The 18,916-nt window shown below is 35.6% G+C and overlaps 1 protein-coding gene across 1 annotated transcript in view; it reads left to right on the plus strand.

Annotated features, from left to right (window-relative positions):
• The window catches only part of LRRK2 (leucine rich repeat kinase 2), a 155,807-nt gene that overhangs the window by 25,130 nt on the left and 111,761 nt on the right, over positions 1 to 18,916 (plus strand). The window contains exons 12-13 of the mRNA XM_067009064.1: positions 11,131 to 11,260; positions 12,679 to 12,803. Coding sequence (XP_066865165.1) covers positions 11,131 to 11,260; positions 12,679 to 12,803 — 255 coding nt within the window. The remainder of the gene's footprint in view (positions 1 to 11,130; positions 11,261 to 12,678; positions 12,804 to 18,916) is intronic.

Raw genomic sequence — 18,916 nt, forward strand, 5'->3', positions numbered from 1 at the left:
TCTTGAAGGGTATTTTTGGAGGGAGAAAAATAGAGAAAAACACTGAAAGCTTGAAAATAAGACCAGTGTTAGCATCAGCTTTTAGTAGAGAACCTGGTTAGAGTGAAAAGAATAAAGAAACCTCCTCATGCATGCTTCCTTACACTATTATTTAAGTCAAATCAAGAGAAAAATCACTTCTTTGTTTTCCTCCTTTCTCACTCTGCCTCTCTGATGACACTGAAAAAGCCATCATAAGAGGCTTGGGCTGGCAAGAGCCCTGAGTGATAGCCAGGGGTTGCCTTCAAGGGATAATGAGTCAGAGCAGGAGTGGCTGAAAAGGAAAGTGCTCTTCTTGAGTCTCGCATCCTCTACTGTGCAGAGAGGCCTGGGTGGGGATCTCACTCTTGAAAATGAGCACTGGCCTTGGCTGTTTTCTGTGTGAGGCCCCTTAGAGAGGAGACAAACCCTTACCATGTACAAACCACATTGTGTTGGTATTGTAGTTCTTAACCCCCTGGAAATCTTTGATATGTCAACAAAACAACCATGATTTTCTGAGATTTACACTGCTACTTGTTGTTGTTTTTTAAGAAAAGGATTACTTTATACATATTGACACATAGATGTAAGAATCCTGGAGACATTAGCTAAAGCTACGATAGTAGTACTCATTTCTGTAATTGGTCACCGGGTCATAGTTGGTGTGTGTGTATGTGTATATGTATATATATTTAGTTAGTATCTATAGTTCCTCTTTCATCTCCTCGTTCCATATTTCTCATGTCCTCCGCCAGAACTTCAGTTGCTCCTGGTTCTGGAGTGACCCAAACCTTCATCCATGAAAGGTCAAAGTCCTCAGTCATACTGCTTTGTTTTGGTTGCTGTAGTTTTCTTTCTTTCTTTTTTTTTTTTGAATTTGTTTTTGTTTTTATTTTTATTGAAGTATAGTTGATTTACAATGTTGTGTTAGTTTCAGGTGTACAGCGTAGTGACTCAGTTATACATACATCCATATATTCTTTTTCAGATTATTTTCCCTTATAGGTGATTACAGAATATTGAGTATAGTTCCCTGTGTTATATACAGTAGGTACCTGTTGGTTACTTATTTTATATATTATAGTAGTGTGTTGGTTGCTGTAGTTTTCAATTCACTTTTACTGTTGGGGATGCAGGTATCAAGAGGCTGCTAGGGATTACCTTGGATCTCAGACGGCCTTCCTCGCCACCATTGTGTAGCAGTAACCTGTCTCCCCTTGGTAATTGGATCAGTCACATCAGCCAGGAGAGTAGCTCCTTTTTTAAACTGGTGGTTCAGTTCATAAGGAGCTTAAAGTGGCCAGGTAGATGTCACATGCTCTGATTAGGTGGAACCATTGTTGTTTCCCCTGATGAAAGCTTATCCTGCTCCATGCAAGACGGTGGTATTTAGGTTGGAAGATGTACCATTTTTACTTTTAAAAGTATTTTTTCTTGTGCTTTTGTCTTCATTTTTATTGAGATATAATTGACATAAAGCATTGTGTACATTTAAGGTGTACAGCATTATGAAATTATTAGTACAATAAGTTCAGTGAACATCCATCATCTCCTATAGATACAAAATAAAAGAAAAAAGAAATGTCCTTGTGATGAGAACTCTTAGGATTAACTCTCTTAACAACTTTCATATATAACACACAGCAGTGTTACTTATATTAATCATGTTGTCCATTACAGCCCTAGTATTTATTTATCTTATAAATGGGAGTTTGTACCTTTTCACCACCACCACTTTCATCCCATCCCCCCCTTCCACCCCTCCCCCAGCTTTTGGTAACCACAAATTTCTCTTTTTCTCTGAGTCTTTTTTTGAAATATAATTGACTTGCAACACTCTGTAAGTTCCAGGTGCACAACATAGCGATTTTATATTTCCATACACTACAAAATGAGCAGCATGATGAGTCTAGTTATCATCTGTCATTATACAAAGATATTGCATTATTATAGACTATATTTCCCATGCTATACATTCCATCCCTATGACTCCTTTATTGTGTAACAGGAAGTTTGTACCTCTTAAGTTCCCTGCCCCTCTTTCACTTATCCCCCACTGTTCTCTGCTCTGGCAACCACCATTTTGTTTGCTGTATCTATGACTCTGTTTGTTTCATTGTTTGTTCACTTCTTTTCCTTTTTACATTCCACATATGAGTGAAATCATAGGATATTTGTCTTTCTCCTACTTATTTCACTTAGTCTAACCCCCTAGGTGCATCATGTTGCTGCAAGTGGCAAGATTTTACTTTTTTTCATGGCTCAGTAATATTCACATCTTCCATTCATGTATCTGTGGGCACTTAGGTTGCTTCCATATTTTGGCTATTGTGAATAATGCTACAATGAATATAGGGGTGCATATATATATTTTTTCTTTTTAAAAAAATTTATTGGAATATCATTGATTTACACTGTTGTGTTAGCTTCAGGTATACAGCAAAGTGATTCACTTATATATATGTAAATATATGTATTCTTTTTTTACATTCCCTTCTGTTATAGGTTATTACAAGATACTGAGTATAGTTCCCTGTGCTATACAGTAGGTCCTTGTTGGTTGTGTATTTTATGTATAGTAGTGTGTATATTTTAATCCCAAACTCCCAATTTATCCCTTCCCCCCCTTTGGTAACTGTAAGTTTGTTTTCTGTGTCTGTGAACCTATTCCTTTTTTGTAAATAAGTTCATTTGTATATATATTTTTAGATTCCTCATATATAAGTGATATCATATGATATTTGTCTTTCTTCATTTGTATCATTTTTTTAGATCCCTCATATAAGTGATATCATATGATATTTATCTTTCTCTGTCTGGCTTACTTCACTTAGTATGAGCATGTATCTTTTCGAATTAGCATTTTTGTTTTCTTTGGATAAATATCCAGGAGTGGAATTGCTGGATCATATGGTAGTTCTATTTTTAATTTTTTGAGGTATCTCCATACTGTTTTCCATAGTGCCTGCACCAATTTGAATTTCTACCAACAGTTCATAAGGGTACGCTTCTCTGCACATCCTCGCCAACATTTGTTATTTGTGGTCTTTTTGATGATAGCCATTCTGATAGTTGTGAGGTGATAAATCATTGTGGTTTTGATTTGCATTTCCCTGATGATTAGCAATGTTGTGCATCTTTTCATGTGTGTGTTGGCCATCCCTAATTCTTCTTTGAAAAATATTTATTAGGGTCATCTGCCCATATTTTAGTCTCGTTATTTGTTTTTCTGATGCTGTGTGGTATAAGTTCTTTGTATATTTTGAATATGAACCCCTTATTAGATATATCATTTGCAAGTATCGTCTCCCATTCAGTAGGTGGCCATTTCATTTTGTTGATAGTTTCCTTACTGGGCAAAAGCTTTTTAGTTCGATGTAGTCCCATTTGTTCATTTTTACTTTTGATTCCCTTGCCTGAGGAGAGAGATCGAAAAAAAATATTGCTAAGGTCATTGTCAAAGAGCATACTGCTTATGTTTTCTTTTAGGAGTTTTATGGTTTCAGGTCTTCCATTTAATTTTTTAATCTATTTTGAGTTTATTTTTGTATATCCTGTGAAAAGGAAGTCCAGCTTGATTCTTTTGTATGTAGCTGTCCAGTTTTCCTAACATCATTTATGGAAGAGGCTGCATTTACCCCATTGTATATTCCTGCATGCTTTGTTGGAGAGTAAATGAACATATAAGTGTGGGTACATTTCTGGGCTCTCTAGTCTGTTCCATTGAGCTATGTGTTTGTTTTGCCAGTATCATACTGTTTTGATTACTATTAGTTTGAAATCAGGGAGCATGATGCCTCCAGTTTTGTTCTTCTTTTTAAGATTGTTTTGGATATTTGGTGTATTTTGTGTTTCCATAAAAATCTTAGAATGGTTTGTTCTAGTTCTGTGAAAAATGCCATTGGTATTTTGACAGGGATTGCTTTGAATCTGTAGATTGCCTGGGGTAGTTTGGTCATTTTAACAGTATTAATTCTTCCAATCCGTGAGCACAGAATAGCTTTTCATTTGTTTGTGTCATCTTCATTTTCTTTCATTAGTGTCTGTAGTTTTCTGAGTATAGGTCTTTTACATCCATAGTTAGATTTATTTCTGATGCAATTGTATATGGGATTGTTTTCTTAATTTCCCTTTCTGATAGTTCATTCTCATTGTGTGTATAGGAACACAATGTATTTCTGTATTTTAATTTTGTACCTGCAACTTTACTAAGTTCATTTATTAGTTCTAATATTTTTTTGGTGGCATCTTTAGGATTTTCTTTATATATATCATGTCATCTGCAAACAGTGACAGTTTTACGTCTTCCTCTCCAATTTGGATTCCCTATATTTCTTTATTTTGTGTGGCTAGGGCTTCAAATACTATATTGAATAAAAATGACAAAAGTGGGCATCCTTGTCTTGTTCCTGATCTTAGAGGAAATGCTTTGGCTTTTCCCCATTGAGTATGATATTGGCTATAGGTTTTTCATATAAGGCCATTATTATGTTGAGGTATGTTCCTTCTAAGCTCACTTTGTTCAGAGTTTTTATCATAAATTAATATTAAATTTTGTTAAAAGCTTTTTCTGCATCTGTTGAGGTCATCATATGCTGTTTTTTTCCTTCAGTTTGTTAATGTGGTGTATCACATTGACTGATTTGTGAATATTGAGCCATCTTTGCATCCCTGGGATAAACTGTGGTGTATGACTCCTTAAATGTACTGTTAAATTCAGTTTGCTAACATTTTGTTGAGGATTTCTGCATTTGTGTTCATCAGTTATATTGGCCTGTAATTTTCTTTTGTGGTATCTTTGGTTTTTGTATCAGGGTGGTGCTGGCCTTGTAGAACAGGTTCAGAAGCATTCTTTTCACTTCAATTTTTTAGAATAGATTGAGAAGTAGGGGCATTTACTCTTCTTTAAGTGTTTGGTAGAATTCATCTCTGAAGCTGTCTGGTCCTGGACTTTTGTTTGTTGGGAGATGGTTGTTTTTGTTTGTTTTTTTTACTGATTCAATTTCATTACTGGTAATCAGTCTGTTTGTATTTTCTATTTCTTCCTGGTTCAGTAAATACTTGCTTTATGTATTCAGGTGTTCCTATGTTGCATGCAAATGTATTTATAATTGTTATATCTTCTTGCTGGATTGATCCCTTTATCACTATGTAATGTCCTTCCTTGTCATTTGTTACAGTCTTTGTTTAAAGTCTATTTTGTCTGATATAAGTATTGTTACTCCAGCTTTCTTTTCTTTTCCATTTACATGGAATACCTGTTTTCATCCCCTCACTTTCAGTCTGTTTGTGTCTTTAGATCTGAAGTGAATCTCTTGTAGTGGCATATAGGTAGATTTTGTTTTATTATCCATTCAGGTACTCTATGTCTTTTGGTTGGAACATTTAGTCCCTTTACATTTAAAGTAATTATTTATGGTGTGTGCTTATTGCTGTTTGTTTATGGGTGCTTTTTTTGTAGTTCTTTTTTGTTCCTTTTTCTTTTGTCCCCTTCTCTTATGATTTGATGACTATCCTTTAGTGTTATGTTTGGATTATTTTCTTTTTTTCAGTATGTATCTATTATAGATTTTTGGTTCATGGTTACTGTGAGGGGTGTGTGTGTGTGTGTGTGTGTGTGTGTGTGTAAAATTATTTTAAGTTGATCTCTTAACTTTTTATTTCTCATTTATGATCAAATATGGATTTATTTTGTTATTATGAGTATATATTCCTATATATATATTATAGATATATATACAGACACACACATACACACACATAAAACATTAATCTGTTGTATTTTTCTTTTTTCCAATGTTACTTTCTTGAGAAGATGATCTCTTAACTTTGAAAGCATTTTAACATCCCTGCATTTTTACTACTCTCTCCACATTCAGTGTTTTTTACATAATATTTTGCATCTTTTTGTTTTGTGTATCCCTTACCTACTTACTGTGGACATAGATAATTTTACTACTTTTGTCTTGTAACCTTCCTGCTAGTTTTATAAGTGGTTGATTTACTACCTTTATTTGCCTTTACCAATGAGATTTTTCCTTTTATAAATTTTATTTTTCTAGTTGTGGTCTTCTTCTTTCCACCAGAGACATCTGTATAACATTTTTTGTACAGCGTAGTGGTGCTGAACTCTTAGCTTTTGCTAGTCTGTAAAACTATCTCTCCTTCAAATGAAAGATAGCGTTGTTGGTTAGAGTATTTTTTCCTTTTATCATTTTGAATATATCCTGCTACTCCCTTCTGTTCTGCAGAATTTAAGCTGACAGTCTTATGGGAGTTGCTTTGTATTAACTAGTTGCTTCTCTTTTGCTTTAATATTCTCTCCTTATCTTCATTTTTTTCCATTTTAATTACAATACATCTTTTTATGGACCTCGATCTGTTGATCTTGTTTGGGACTCTCTGTGCTTTCTGGACCTGTATATCTCTTCCTTTCCCAGTTTAGGGAAGTTTTCAGCTATTGTCACTTCAAATAATTTCTCTGCCATTTTCTCTCTCTCTTCTCCTTCTGGGGTCTCTATGTGAGAATGTTAGTATGCTTGATGTTGTCTCAGAGTTCTCTTAAATTGAACTCATACTTTACAGGCTTTTTTTTTCTTTGTTTAGTGCATGTTATTTTTCACTACACTGTTTTCCAGTTCACTATCTATTCCTCTGTATCATCTAATCTACTGTTGAATCCTTGTATTGTAATTTTCATTTCAATTTTTGTATTCTTCATCTCTTTAATTCTTCTTTATATTTTCTAACTCTTTGTTAAACTCACTGCACTCATCCTTTCTTCTCCTGAGTTTGCTGAGCATCTTTATGATCATTACCTTGAATGCTTTATCTGGTATATTGCATATCTCCACTTGGCTTAATTCTTCTGAGATTTTATGTTGTTCCTTCATTTGGAACATATTCCTTTGTTGCCTCATTTTGCCTACTTTTTGTTTTTATTTGTATGTTTAGGTGGGTTGATTATGTTTCCTGATCTTGGAGAAGTGTCCTTACATAGAAACATATTATTAGATCTAGGAGCACACTCTCCTCTGGTTAACAGAGCTATATCTTCTAGGGGTGCCCCCTGTGTGGTCTGAGTGGGCTCTTCTGTTGTGGTGAGTCCAACTACTGTGGGTGCTCAGGTAGGTGGGGCCAGTTTCTGGCTCGTTGGCTGCCTGGACCTCCTATGCAGAGGCTGCAGGTCCCTGGTGGCCAAGGCTGGCTCATGGCATGGCTGACTGCCCAGCCTGGGGATTTCTGGGACTGGTTCTAGCCCACTGGTTGAGGGGGCTGGGTCCTGGCAGGCTGACTTCAGGCCTGGGAGGTCTTGGGGCAGTTGACTGCAGAGCTTAGGGTTTTGGAGCTGGTGCCGACCTGCTGGTTGGCAGTGCCAGGTCCCTGGGTGGCTGGCTGTGTGCCTGAGAGTCCTGTGGCAGCTGACTATGGGCCTGAGGGGTTCCCAGGACTAGTGCCAACCTGCTGATAGGTGCAGCTGAATCCTAGTGCTAATTGGCTAGATGGAGAACTCCAAAATGGTACTTGCCAGCACCAATGTCCTCGTGGTAGAATATGCTACCCAAAATGGCTGTCAGCAGCATCTTTGTGCCCAGGGGGAGTCCCAGTTACCTTCTGCCTCTGTGGGAGACTCTCCAAGATGAGCAACTGGGTCTGACCCAGGCTCTTTTCAATTTACTGTGTGCTGGGTCTCCAAGTGTGTGAGACTTCGCATGTACTCTTTAAGGGTGGAATCTGTTTCCTACAGCCCTCTTGTTCTCCCACTATACAAGCCCCACTGGCTTTCAAAGCCAGATGTTCTGGGGGCTCATCTTACCAGTGCAGTACCCCCAGGCTGGAGAGACCAATGAGGGGCTTGGACCCCTTGCTCCATGAGGAGAACCTCTGCAATTGTGATTATCCTCCTGTTTGTTGGTCCCTTATCTGGGAATGTGGGTCTTGACTATATCACGTTCTACACCCCTCCTTTCATCTCATTGTGATTCTTCTTTATGTCTTTAGTTGTGGAATATCTTTTTTGCTAGTCTTCAGATCATTCTCATAGATAGTTGCTCTGTAAATAGTTGTAATTTTGGTGTGCCCATGGGAGGAGGTGAGCTCAGGGTCTTCCCTGGGAAGAATCTTGATCTCTGCAATTTTGATCAGTCCCTGGGCTGACTCATATTATGGTGTCTCAGGATTAGTTACATTTAGAGTTAACCTTGATTTCTTTGTTCAGAATCAGTTCTCTGCTCTTTCTGCTTTCTTACTTCTTTGTTCTTGGTCACTTGCCATGTTAACTTTCCTCAGATCCCTTTGTATAGTCCTTGGAGTTCTGCCTTATGAGAGTATTAAGAACTTAAGTAGCTTGTTCACCAATCTCCATGGGCAACTTGTCATTGAAACACACTTGGGAACATTGCATGTGTAGGGCTGGGTATAGTTTTCTAGAAAAAATGACTGGATTCTTGGCCAGAAAAACTGGATTTTGTGATGGTGGTAACCAGGTGAAGGTTCAAGCATCTTGTGTAACATTTTCTTCATTTAATTAATTAGTTAATCAAATTAATATTTATTGAACCTTAGGCACTTGAGATAGAGCAGATAAATAGAAATCCCAGGCTCATGAAGCTTACACTCTAGTGGGGAAGATAAATAAAAAGGCTAATTGGCATATATGATATGTGACATAACTAAGAAAAAAATACGAAGCAAAGAAGGAGTATACTTATTAGGGTTCAGAGGTGATGAAATTGTGACTAGGCAGTGAAGAAAGAAGGTGTCTATTGAAGTGAAGGCCTGGAGAGAGTTTTGCATATTGTTATTGGTCTTGTAAAGCAGATACTTTATTGCTAAAATGGAGTGGAAGAAGTCATGAGTATTGTGTAGATAGCTGGTAGATGAGATAAGGTGTGTAAAGTGTTCTATAAACTCTAAAGTGACTCCATGCTATAATTTTTTCTCCAACGTGTACTGTACGATGGAATTTCTACTCTTAATTTTCAAGTCTCAAATTGAGTTAATGTCCAAGACAGTGATCATTATAGTGTGGTCTCTGGACCAGCAACATCATTTGGGAACTTGTTAAAAATGTAATTGCTAGGGTGGCATATAGACCCAATGAATCATAAACTTTGTAGGTGGAACCCAGCAATCTGTTTTAACAAGTCACCCAGGGGATTCTCATGTACTCTGAAGTGTGGGAACTCCTGGTCTAGAATAAATTCTATAATTTAAAGTATTTCCTTGGCTGGAATTTAGCCATTTTAGGAGGGGCTATTAAAACTTCTGATTTGACTGAGCAAAATAACCAAATTCTTTTTTAAATTAATTAATTAAAATCATTAAAACATTTTTATTGGGCTAACAGTTTATAACATTATAAGTTTCATGTGTACAACATTATATTTCTACTTCTGTATATACTACAGTGTGCTCACCACCAAAAATTTAGTTTCCATCCATCACCATACAGTTCATCCCCTTTGTACATTTCACACTCCCTGGCCCCTCTCCCCTCTGGTAACCACTAGTACTCTGTTTTTGTTTGGTTTGTTCATTTATTTTATTTATTTATTTTTAAATATTCCACGTGTGAGTGAAATCATACAGTATTTGTCTTTCAACATCTGATTTATTTCATTTAGCATAATACCCTCAAGGTCCATCCATGTTGGTGCAAATGACAAGATTTCAACTTTTTTATGACTGAGTAGTATTCCACCACATATGTATGTCATATTTTCTTTGTGCATTCATTGGTTAATGGGCACTTAGGTTGTTTCCATATCTTGGATGTTATAAATAATGCTGTGAAGAACGTAGGGGTGCATATATCTTTTCAAATTAGTGGAGTTTTCACATTTTTTGGATAAATATCCAGAAGTGGGATACCTGGATCATATGATAGATCTATTCTTAATTTTTTTGAGGAATCTCCATACTTTTTTCCATAGTGGCTATACCATTTTACATTCCCTTTTATCCGCATCCTTGCCAACACTTGAATAACCAACTTCTTATTATATTTTAATGTGTGCTATTCAGGATGTCTTTAAAAGGTGTGAGTTTTCAGATTTTGCCAGTAATTTAGAATGCATATATCACTTCCACTTATTTCTGAGTTTTGTCTGATCTTTTCTTTTTTTCCCAATTTGAGATACATATCTTATTTTTTCAAAATAGTACTTAAAGCTTTAAAAGTTTCTTTTCCTGCCACCTTCAAAGTGTTGAAATATAGTGTATAATTGTTGGAATTGATATTTATATAGAGGTTTCAAGATAAGTGATATTTATATAGAAACTTTAAGACACTGGATTTGTATTTGGTGAAGAAAGTTTATTATGAAGAGGAAAATTATTTTGTAATAATTATTGCTGGGATATAATTACTTTTCCACATATAATATTCAATTAATCAGTTTTAAAGCAATCTATGTGTTTCTTAAGCTTTGGCATTATTTTGTGAAAGTATGTAATTATTTTTGTTCTCTATCAGTGCTTTTCATCACTTTGCATATCATGGCACACATAGAAATGATAATGTTTGTACAGTCCACTGGGGTAAGTGGAGAAGGTAGCTCAAGGCTGAGGGCAACCCAGCCTGGTTTCAGCCCCACTTCCTGCATCCCCCAAGAGCCAATAGGATGCTCAGTATCTTCACACATCTATAACTTATTCCCAACTCACTAGTGAGCCTTAGCTCTATATAAGTATGGTTATTTTAGGAAGTTGTTTTAAATATTAGAATGAAATTTAACTTTCATTCTTATTTTGGAGGACATTATTTTAAAATGCATTTCTGCAAAAAATACTCCTTTCACATGAATGATGGTTACATTCCACTAGCTTACTCTGTGAATGAGACTTTAATACTAAAACCTCAACAAATGGTTAATGAATGTGAAAAAATTGGAAATAGTATATATTTTAAATTTAAAAAATTAATGATCTTTTAAGTTGCCAATGAAATATAAATATAAATTAAATAATATAAATTAAATAATTAAATTAAATATGTAGTTTAAATACTTTCCTGTGAATTTGGATTCTTTTAATAGTATGTGTCTTTTTGCAAGATTATGAGAATGTGCTTTCATTTATACAAGTAACATTTAAAAAATCTTGTAGTTAATTTCAGAAAGATCCTGTTATCAAAAGGAATATATCTGAATGTATTGGAGTTAATGCAGAAGCATATACATTCTCCTGAAGTGGCTGAAAGTGGCTGTAAAATGCTAAATCATCTTTTTGAAGGAAGGTAATACATATTTCTGAATTTATATAGAATAAATTAATTGGACCAGGTAGAATATCAATATTTTGAGTGTAATTTTAAGAATAAAAGGAAAAACAAGGCATTTGAAGAGTGAAACATTTTGCAATATAATTTCATGTCAGTGATATATAGACTTATTTTATCTACATATTGAAAGGGATGATAGAGAAAGTAGAAATATGTTGAAGGTTTGCTTTTGTGCTTAATGCTTGGTGTTGACTATGTTTTGAAAAATGGCAGTTATATAGAACATAACCTTAAACAGTTTTTCAGATTATTGTGTTATGTGAAAGGTATAAAAGATAAAATCAGGATATGGCTTCTAATTGTTATTTTTAAGTTTACCTTAAATTGTGATTTTTATGGTCCTGGCAGTGTGTGAAACTTTATATATGAGTCAAAAATGCGGTGGAATAACTGACAGTTTAAGATTTTGTACATTCTGGGCAATTAATGTTTCTGGCTGTTTTCTCATATATTAAATGTGTAAATTTCCAGTTCTGGGGATTCAAAGTTAACTATGACAATGTGCTTGCCCTTAAAAATCTCCCTGTCTAGTTAGGGAGACTAATTGATAAACAGATAATTAAAATACAGTGTGATAATTCAATGGCAGGATGTGTAAAATCATAGTGTCTTGGTGAACCAAGCTAGGGTGACCAAAGGAGAGAGGCTACAAAGAGGGGATGTGTTTAACCTGGGACTTTAAAGTGGAAAAAAGGGACTGTATGTCAGTAACCACAGACCCACACGAAGTGAGGACACAGTTATGATATGCGGAAGTTTTAGTCAGTAGGGCACTGTGTAAAGCAAGGGCTGCCTCTATTAAAGTTTGTAGGACCTACTGAAATCTACATTTATTTATATGTAAAAGAAAGTATAGCTAAAATACTTTAGAGAAACCAAGACTTTAGTGCAAATAAAACTAATTAAGAATACCATATAAGAAGTCTAGTGGTGTTAATCTGGAAGAGGCATGTAGTTATACAATAAACAGCTCTCTGGACTTGGCGGTCAGAGTTTGCATTCCAGCTCTGGCTCTGTCACGTTCCAGTGATAGGACCTTGATGTTTAACCTCTGTCAGCCTAAATTCTGTACCTGGAAAATGCAAATAATAATACCTACTTTCCAGGGTTGCTGCCAGTGACCCATGTATAGATCAGAAGAAAGTTGTTAGTTCTGGGAAACTAAATAAAAGAATTCCCAGTTTACTGTAAATTTAACTTCTTGACGTCAAAGTTTAACTAAATTAGAATTGAAATTGTGTATGCTCATGCTACTGAATTCACATCAGCCTTTTCTGATAAAATAGTTCTGTTTTCTCGTACTTGTTTCAAATTGGTGTTTGTATTGGAGTCAGGTTGTACTTTTAATAAGCATTTCAATATTTTATCTCTAGTAACACTTCCCTGGATACAATGGCGGCAGTGGCCCCCAAAATAATAACAGTTATGAGAAGTCATGCGACGTCAATATCAGTGCAGCTGGAGGCACTTCGAGCTATTTTGCATTTTATAGTTCCAGGTAAGTTACAGAATTGATTGTGGGAAGAGATGTCATTTTAAGTGTATTTTTTGACTTTTCATGAAATATCAACTTTCTAGGCAAAAATTAAAGGACCAGTTTCTGCCAACCAAATGTAATCTTTTCACTAGCCCAAAAATTAAAATAGAGGGAAAATGATGATGTGGAAGAGTCAGATAAATTTAGTTTAAAATTTAGTAAGAAACATCAATAATTTATTTCTGGAAAAAATAACTGCAACATAGGGTGGAGCTTTACCTGCAAGGAGGGTGTCGTCTCTGCTATTTCTTTTCTATTTCAGTTGACCTTACTAAGTACAAGTTTTTTTGTTTGTTTTTTTCCTGTCTGAATTATAATAATACCCAACTAATTTTCACACTTCCTTTTTTGCCTCTTTCCAGTCCTTCTTTTACTCTGCGGTTGAATTAATCTTTCTCAAATATAACCATGTGGCTTTTACTCATGAGCCACAATAGTGTCTATCCTCCCTACATTTACTTCCTGCTTACATCTGTTATGACCTTATTTGTCCTCCAAAGCCCATTTAAAACACCTGCTCCCCCATTCATTCAGCACGTATTTATTAAGTGCCTCTTATGTTCTGTATATTGTGATGACTGCAAAGGTCTGAAAGACAAGTAAAAAAAGCCATGACTGTACTATTTATAGGAGCCTAGAGGTAGACGGATAGTTAATTACCAGACAGTTGTGAGGAGCTGTTACAGATACATGTATTATAAAAGGCTATGAGTTTTGTTGGAGGCACAGATAATTTATTCAAAAGAGTAGGTCAGAGATTGTGATATTTGAACCTGATGGGTGAATAAGGCTGACCTGGTGAAAAGGCCAGGAAGGACATTTCAAGCAGAAAGAGAAAGTGCTCAGGGTGTGGGGTGAGTGGAGTGTGGTATGTGAGGAAAGCAGTCCTGGGGATAAATGTGGAAGGACAGGCAGAGGCTGAGAGGGAATGGCCTTGAACACAACACTGAGCAATTTGTGCTTTTTTTAGCGCAAGTCAATTCAAATTTATTTAAGGTGTTTCAAAATTGCAGTGTCGTAACCAAATCTGCAATTTATAACAGTAGCACTGTGGTGTGGAGAATGATTGGCGGGAGGGGAGCCTCCTGCACGGAGATTAGGCTGAAGGCTGTGATAGGTGAGACATGGTGGGGGCCCAGCAAAGAAAACAGAGGAGAGGATGGATGTGGGAGATGTTTAGGAGGTACATTTGGCGTGACTTTCTGACTACTGAATATCAGGGATGTTATTATTATTTTGCTCTGTAAAAGTCCCAATTCTTTTGAAGCCCATTCTTTTTGGTCCTTTTTAAATGAAATCTTCCTAAATCTACCATTATCTGTAGTCATATGGTATTTTATGTTTCTGAGTATAAGAGTATTCTCTGTATAAGAATATAGAATTTTTCAAGGAGAGGGCTTTCTTTAGTCATGCCTTTATTATTTTTTTTAACCCCTGGTAACTTGAACAAAAATAGCTATTCAATAAATTTTGAATTGAATCATTATGTCCCATTCATAGTTGTCACACTTTAGAGATATAATTTAACAGACATAGTTTTGCTTGAAAATATTATTGTGAATTTTTTAAAACTTTGTAGATTATAAAAAACAAAAGAAAATCCCTTTGATTACCCTTAAAGGTGTCAACCTTCTTCTTTTGAGAGTAGATTTGAGTTTTATTATTTTCTTTTTTAATTTATTTTTATTTTTTAACATCTTTATTGGAGTATAATTGCTTTAAAATGGTGTTAGTTTCTGCTTTATAACAAAGTGAATCAGTTATACATATACATATGTTCCCATATCGCTTCCCTCTTCCGTCTCCCTCCCTCCCACCCTTCATGTCCCACCCCTCTAGGTGGTCACAAACCACCTAGCTGATCTCCCTGTGCTACGCGACCACTTCCCACTAGCTATCTATTTTACGTCTGGTAGTGTATATATGTCCATGCCACTGTCTCACTTTGTCACAGCTTACCTTTCCCCCTCCCCATGTCTTCAAGTCCATGCTCTAGTAGGTCTGTGTCTTTATTCCCATCTTACCCCTAGGTTCTTCATGACCTTTTTTTTTTTTTCTTAGATTCCATATATATGTGTTAGCATATGGTATTTGTTTTCCTCCTTCTGACTTACTTCACTCTGTATGACAGACTGTAGGTCCATCCACCTCACTACAAATAACTCAATTTCGTTTCTTTTTATGGCTGAGTAATATTCTATTGTATATATTTGCCACATCGTCTCTATCCATTCATCTGTTGATGGACACTTAGGTTGCTTCCATGTCCTGCTGTTGTAAATAGAGCTGCAATGAACATTTTGGTACATGACTCTTTTTGAATTATGGTTTTCTCAGGGTATATGCCCAGAAGTGGGATTGCTGGGTCATATGGTAGTTCTGTTTTTAGTTTTTTAAGGAACCTCCATACTGTTCTCCATAGTGGCTGTATCAATTTACATTCCCACCAACAGTGCAAGAGGGTTCCCTTTTCTCCACACCCTCTCCAGCATTTATTGTTTCTAGAATTTTTGATGATGGCCATTCTGACCGGTGTGAGATGATATCTCATTGTAGTTTTAATTTGCATTTCTCTAATGATTAATGATGTTGAGCATTCTTTCATGTGTTTGTTGGCAATCTGTAAGTGGGGTTTATTCCAGGAATGCAAGGATTCTTCAATATATGCAAATCAATCAATGTGATACACCATATTAACAAATTGAAAGAGAAAAACCATATGATCATCTCAATAGATGCAGAGAAAGCTTTCGACAAAATTTAACACTGATTTATGATAAAAACCCTGCAGAAAGTAGGCATAGAGGGAACTTTCCTCAACATAATAAAGGCCATATATGACAAACCCACAGCCAACATCGTCCTCAATGGTGAAAAACTGAAACCATTCCCACTAAGATCAGGAACAAGACAAGGTTGCCCACTCTCACCACTCTTATTCAACATAGTTTTGGAAGTTTTAGCCACAGCAATCGGAGAAGAAAAAGAAATAAAAGAAATCCAAATTGGAAAAGAAGAAGTAAAGCTGTCACTGTTTGCAGTTGACATCATACTCTACATAGAGAATCCTAAAGATGCTACCAGAACACTACTAGAGCTAATCAATGAATTTGGTAAAGTAGCAGGATACAAAGTTAATGCACAGAAATCTCTGGCATTCTTATACACTAGTGATGAAAAATCTGAAAGTGAAATTAAGAAAACACTCCCATTTACCATTGCAACAAAAAGAATAAAATACCTAGGAATAAACCTACCTAAGGAGACAAAAGACCTGTATGCAGAAAATTATGACACTGATGAAAGCAATTAAAGATGATACAAATAGATGGAGAGATATACCATGTTCTTGGATTGGAAGAATCAACATTGTGAAAATGATTCTACTACCCAAAGCAATCTACAGATTCAATGAAATCCCTATCAGACTACCACTGGCATTTTTCACAGAACTAGAACAAAAAATTTCACAATTTGTATGGAAACACAAAAGACCCCAAATAGCCAAAGCAATCTTGAGAACAAAATGGAGCTTGAGGAATCAGGCTCCCTGACTTCAGATTATACTACAAAGCTATAGTAATCAAGACAGTATGGTACTGGCACAAAACCAGAAATATAGATCAATGGAACAGGATAGAAAGCCCAGAGGTAAACCCACACACATATGGTCACCTTATCTTTGATAAAGGAGGCAAGAATATACAGTGGAGAAAAGACAGCCTCTTCGATAAGTGGTGCTGGGAAAACTGGACAGCTACATGTAAAAGTATGAAACTAGAACACTCCCTAACACCATACACAAAAATAAACTCAAAATGGATTAAAGACCTAAATTTAAGACCAGACACTATCAAACTCTTAGAGGAAAACATAGGCAGTATACTCTGTGACATAAATCACAGCAAGATCCTTTTGACCCTCCTCCTAGAGAAATGGAAATAAAAACAAAAATAAACAGATGGGACCTAATGAAACTTAAAAGCTTTTCACAGCAAAGGAAACCATAAACAAGACCAAACAACAGCCCTCAGAATGGAAGAAAATATTTTCAAATGAAGCAGGTGACAAAGGATTAATCTCCAAAATATACAAGCAGCTCATACAGCTCCATATCAACAAAACAAACAGCCCAATCCAAAAATCGGCAGAAGACCTAAACAGACATTTTTCCAAAGAAGATATACAGATTGAGCTTTAAAGATAACCAAAAGACATTCAGAATCTTCTGTTAGTTAATAACACTCTTTTAGTTCAAAAATAAGTTTTGAATGTAGTATTTCTTTTCTTTTATTGTTCTGAGATTGAGCCTGAAGTGACATTGATAGTCAGTAATAATTTAGATGTATGAAATGATGTATTTAAATTTTTTTTTTATAATAATGTTTAGGTGTATTAAACAAGTGCCCTTGAAAATAATTTTATAACTTTATGGTGATACTTTATGTACGGAAACATATTAACTTAATAGACTTATTTTATAAGCGTATCAACATATAAATACATTTCTCTATTAGGTAAAGGCTTAACAATCTGCTTCACTCTATGGTAACCTACTGTATTACCATACCATACCACATGATACCATACTCTACCATGCTGTAACTGTACCGTACTATACTTTATCATTCTATATTATATCATTCTTTATGTCAATGAGTAACTATAATATCAGTACCCCAGTAGTTTTGAGGTTGAATATGATTCAGGTTTTGACATGCTGAAGTAGGTGCTTATGTTTCGATGTACATGTATTAATTTATTAACTAAACCATATTCAGATTATTAATTATAACAAAGCTGTGCATTATAGCAAATGTGTATAATTTAATTCAGGGCCACATATTGCAGCTAGTATTATGTCTCTTAAGTTTCTTTCAATCTGGTACTGTTTACTTCCTTCTCTTTTTTATAATAATAACTTATTGAAGTGATTGAGCCTGTTGCTTTAAAAAAATAATAAAGACCTACTTATTTTAATAAAATATCATTTGACTTGTTCTTTCTTGATTTAGTGTCAGTTCTAGAGGAAAAAATTCTTTAGGAAAGGACATATGCATATTGGGAAGTGTATAGAGGAAAATGATTAAGAATATAAAACCACATCCTTAAGAACAATAAGAGAAGCTGAATTTGTTTAATTTGGAGACGAGATAACACAGGAGGTTATGAAAGCTATTAAAATTCACTCATGTATCTTTAGTAACAAATGTGTAAGGCATTATTCAAAGAACTTTATATATATAAACTTTTAAAATTCTTGTAGCAACCCATAAGGCAGATTCTACTTTTCCACCCCATTTTACATATGATGAAACTGAGGCATAAGATATAGAGATTTTAAGGTCACAGCTTATGTAACGGAGCCAGGTTTTCACCCTGTGCAGCTTGAATCAGAGTGGGTGCTTTTTAAAGACACATTTGTGCAATAAGTGTATGTGGAACAACTGTTATACCTAAAGCACTATGCTTGGAACTCTTGGTAAAGTGGAGATGATTAGGTTATGGATCCTGCCTTCAAAAAGTTTGCAGTTCAAACAATTTAAAGGACTATTATGTGGAAAGGAAATTATATCCATTCTGGATAGTAGAACCTCAAGTGATATAACAAAGACCAGAGATGAACTTTTGGGAATATTCATTTGGTCGTAATATAAGAAAGACATGTAATAAGTCTCCTTACATATGGCATGAAGTTTTTGCTTCTCAACAGGACTGCTTTTTTTTTTTTTTTTTTTTTTTTTTTTGTGGTACGCGGGCCTCTCACTGTTGTGGCCTCTCCCGTTGCGGAGCACAGGCTCCGGAAGCACAGGCTCAGCGGCCATGGCTCACGGGCCCAGCTGCTCTGCGGCATGTGGAATCTTCCCGAACTGGGGCACGAACCTGTGTCCCCTGCATCAGCAGGCAGACTCGCAACCACTGCGCCACCAGGGAAGCCCAACAGGACCTGATTTTAATGGTCACATCTGCTTGTGATATAATGGGCAGCTTCCGAAATTAATGTGATCTTGGTTACTGAAAATAAGACACTGAGAGTTTAAGTAACTTGTCGAAGTTCATACAGCTGTAGTGAA

This window comes from Kogia breviceps, chromosome 12 (genome assembly GCF_026419965.1).
Source record: "Kogia breviceps isolate mKogBre1 chromosome 12, mKogBre1 haplotype 1, whole genome shotgun sequence".
NCBI classification, from domain to species: domain Eukaryota; kingdom Metazoa; phylum Chordata; class Mammalia; order Artiodactyla; family Physeteridae; genus Kogia; species Kogia breviceps.